The sequence below is a fragment of the Atta colombica genome, unplaced genomic scaffold (genome assembly GCF_001594045.1).
Source record: "Atta colombica isolate Treedump-2 unplaced genomic scaffold, Acol1.0 scaffold275, whole genome shotgun sequence".
Lineage (NCBI taxonomy): Eukaryota > Metazoa > Arthropoda > Insecta > Hymenoptera > Formicidae > Atta > Atta colombica.
The window spans coordinates 846109-848806 of record NW_017259376.1 but is presented as its reverse complement, the minus strand read 5'-3'; the positions used below and the strand labels follow the sequence as shown (position 1 = coordinate 848806).

Genomic DNA, 2698 nt, shown 5'->3' with positions numbered 1-2698 from the left:
ATTATTTATTAAATTATTTATTAAATTATTTATCTATCTTATAAATATTCTGTATTTTGAATAACTGAATAATAATGTTCTTATCTAGCTCGAACAGAAGCCGTCCCAAGTGAGCACCGGCAACACTTACTCCTTGTTCAGTGGCAACACGTGGAGTACCGTAAATACATCGATTAATTCGGGCTCAACCAATCAAGATCCGATGAAAACACGGCTCCATCAGCAGTCTCTGTGGTCCGGCCCAGGTCCTTCCCCGTTAGAGCGGCTTTTGGAGCAACAAAAGTCGCTACGCGAGGGAGGTACCACTTGAAGGGACACGCGGAGGATCCGCTGAGGAGGCCAAGCAGAGTGTAATTTCGCGTTTAGCGTATGCCGATTTAAGTAACCACAAGCGTGCGCGGCGACGAATAATTACCTAACCATTTGACAAGAGATATGCGAAATTCTCAAAAGATATGTAAAGAAAGAGCGGATAACTGAGGATGACCGTGGTGCAGTGTCTTCCTCGAAGCATTATGATATGCACAGGGGTAATATAATCTTCGTTATTTTTCAATTGCACATACAAGATCTACGAAATATACATTTTCGGAGTGGATTTTTTGCAAATTAAGCAAAGCAAAGCGAAAGACAAATGTTTGTCGAATGGCGATTCACAACTACAATTTAATTCGTATGGGAATAAATAGAAAAAGAAAAGGTATTAGAGGTGCGAAAGTTGTGGTAGCTCTTAGCAAAACGTTAATTAGTATACAGGAAATAAAGGAAAATGTAGACACTAATTTTACGAGTGACGCGCGCATGACTTTGTATCTTTGGCGTATTTAGAAGCTCACAATAAACACGTCTGACTTATCGAAACTGATCGAGCGGCGCGCGTTATCCTGTGTTTCAACTTTACAACATCCCAAATGCAGAGATTGTATACTTGAAAATCAGATGGACAACAATTATGATTGAATTCGTTTTTAAAGTAATAACTTTATTTCGTATATAGAAGTATCATACATTAATAACTTTTCTGTCCGTAATATTATATGTAAGTTGTATCACATACGTCGACTACACAATACATCACGAAGTTTTCCTTCGTTTCGTCGCGATAAAGTTCTTGAAATTCTCATTCTACATCAAAACTTCTGATATAATTTACTGAATTAATTTACTGAAAGAATATATAGGAAGCGTTTCAGGCAAAAATACGCAAGAAATACTTTTTTCCCTTCCTATTTTTTTTACAAACAGAACTGCCTAACTGCGGTTATAACAAAGTATTAAATTAAAAACGTTTGGTGGAAAAATTGTACTATCTTATATCTGTGATTGCATCTATATCTGCAATCTGTAATAAAGTCAGTCCTTTTTTAATCCCTTTTAGTTTATCAATTAGGCAGTACTGAGATGCAAATCTAAAATGATCTAAAAGTACACTATTTTCTCGATGAATATTTAAATTGCTTGAATTACTTACATCGACAGTTATACAAATACAGACATTGATAACATAATGAATAATTAAAATTGTTTCATGTTGAATTAAAAGATAAACTCTAGTTATTTATATAAAAAGATTACATATTACAAAAAAATAAATCGACGAAATAATCATTTTACTATCTAATCTTTTTCTTTATACAATAATGAATTATATAGTTTTTTTAATTATTCATTATGTCATCACGAGCATTCGTTGGATTATTTTGCGCGATTGTTCTGTAATCAACTCTACGTTTTATCGTTAGATTGCAGTGAAAAGAGTTTTTATGATCAATTAAGTGGCGCATGTTATCCTCGTGTATGCGCAAACAGTCATTTGAAAGACATTGCCTTGATGCTCTGCAAGATTTCACCTGTTTGAAAATATGAGTTATGTTAACATATCACGTTATTATTATCTTCAATGTTAAACGTAAAATGCTACTTCAAAAATTCTGTTAAAGAGGCCTTATAATTATTTATAAAAAATATAATTATGATCTTATTTTAAAATATTAAATATAGTTAAAAAAATCAACGCCTTATACAAATAACAATGGCTATAATTTTACCTGGCCATTATAAGAAGCATTAAATTCTCCAATTATTTCAAATATATATGTGAATTGTTTACACACAGCGATGCAATTGACAATTTGTAAGGAAGCCATTAGACCACCTATACGATTTATGGAGATGTTTAAAAAAAATAAGCCCATTTCTTTGATATGGAATGCAAAATCGTAATCTCGATTCAAGATATACTCCAGATCCCATTTTCTTCGTAGTACATTATCTTTTGCGTTGAACTGTAATTTCAATTAATTATAAAATTGCAATTTTGTTTAATTATAATGTCAAAAAATTAATTCCAATTTCACATTCATAAATTTGATTACGCATTATACCTCAAAAAATACATCTTTATGGTGATATCTCAAATGACCAATCATTCTTCCATGTGGTAGTTCTGTTATACAAGATCTAATACGACATGGATATAATCCTTTTCCTACTCTAGGCGCCAAACTTAATATTGATCTTTGTTGTTCATTTCTTGGAATAATTGGTGTAGCTTGATTCACAGATTCAGTTTGAGAAGCAGTGGAAGGCATATAAATATGATCAGTTTGAGTAGCTGCACAAATCTTATCATGTAAGACTCTTCTATTGAGAGCATGATATGGGTGCAACAGAGATAACTAAGAAACAATATTTTTAT

General features: G+C 32.4%; 2 protein-coding genes across 5 annotated transcripts in view; one reads left to right on the top strand and one right to left on the bottom strand.

The window, feature by feature from the left end:
• Nucleotides 1–1489, top strand: part of LOC108689743 (protein SMG7-like) — a 7236-nt gene extending 5747 nt beyond the window's left edge. For all 4 annotated transcript variants that reach the window (XM_018196665.1, XM_018196662.1, XM_018196663.1 and 1 more), the window contains exon 7: nt 89–1489. In XM_018196665.1, the coding sequence (XP_018052154.1) occupies nt 89–310 (222 nt within the window). In that variant the 3' untranslated portion in view covers nt 311–1489. The remainder of the gene's footprint in view (nt 1–88) is intronic.
• Nucleotides 1490–1658: 169 nt separating this feature from the next.
• The window catches only part of LOC108689705, a 2151-nt gene continuing 1111 nt past the window's right edge, over nt 1659–2698 (bottom strand). The window contains exons 3-5 of the mRNA XM_018196595.1: nt 2385–2678; nt 2049–2285; nt 1659–1850 (exon numbers count right to left, since the gene is read on the bottom strand). Coding sequence (XP_018052084.1) covers nt 1659–1850; nt 2049–2285; nt 2385–2678 — 723 coding nt within the window. The remainder of the gene's footprint in view (nt 1851–2048; nt 2286–2384; nt 2679–2698) is intronic.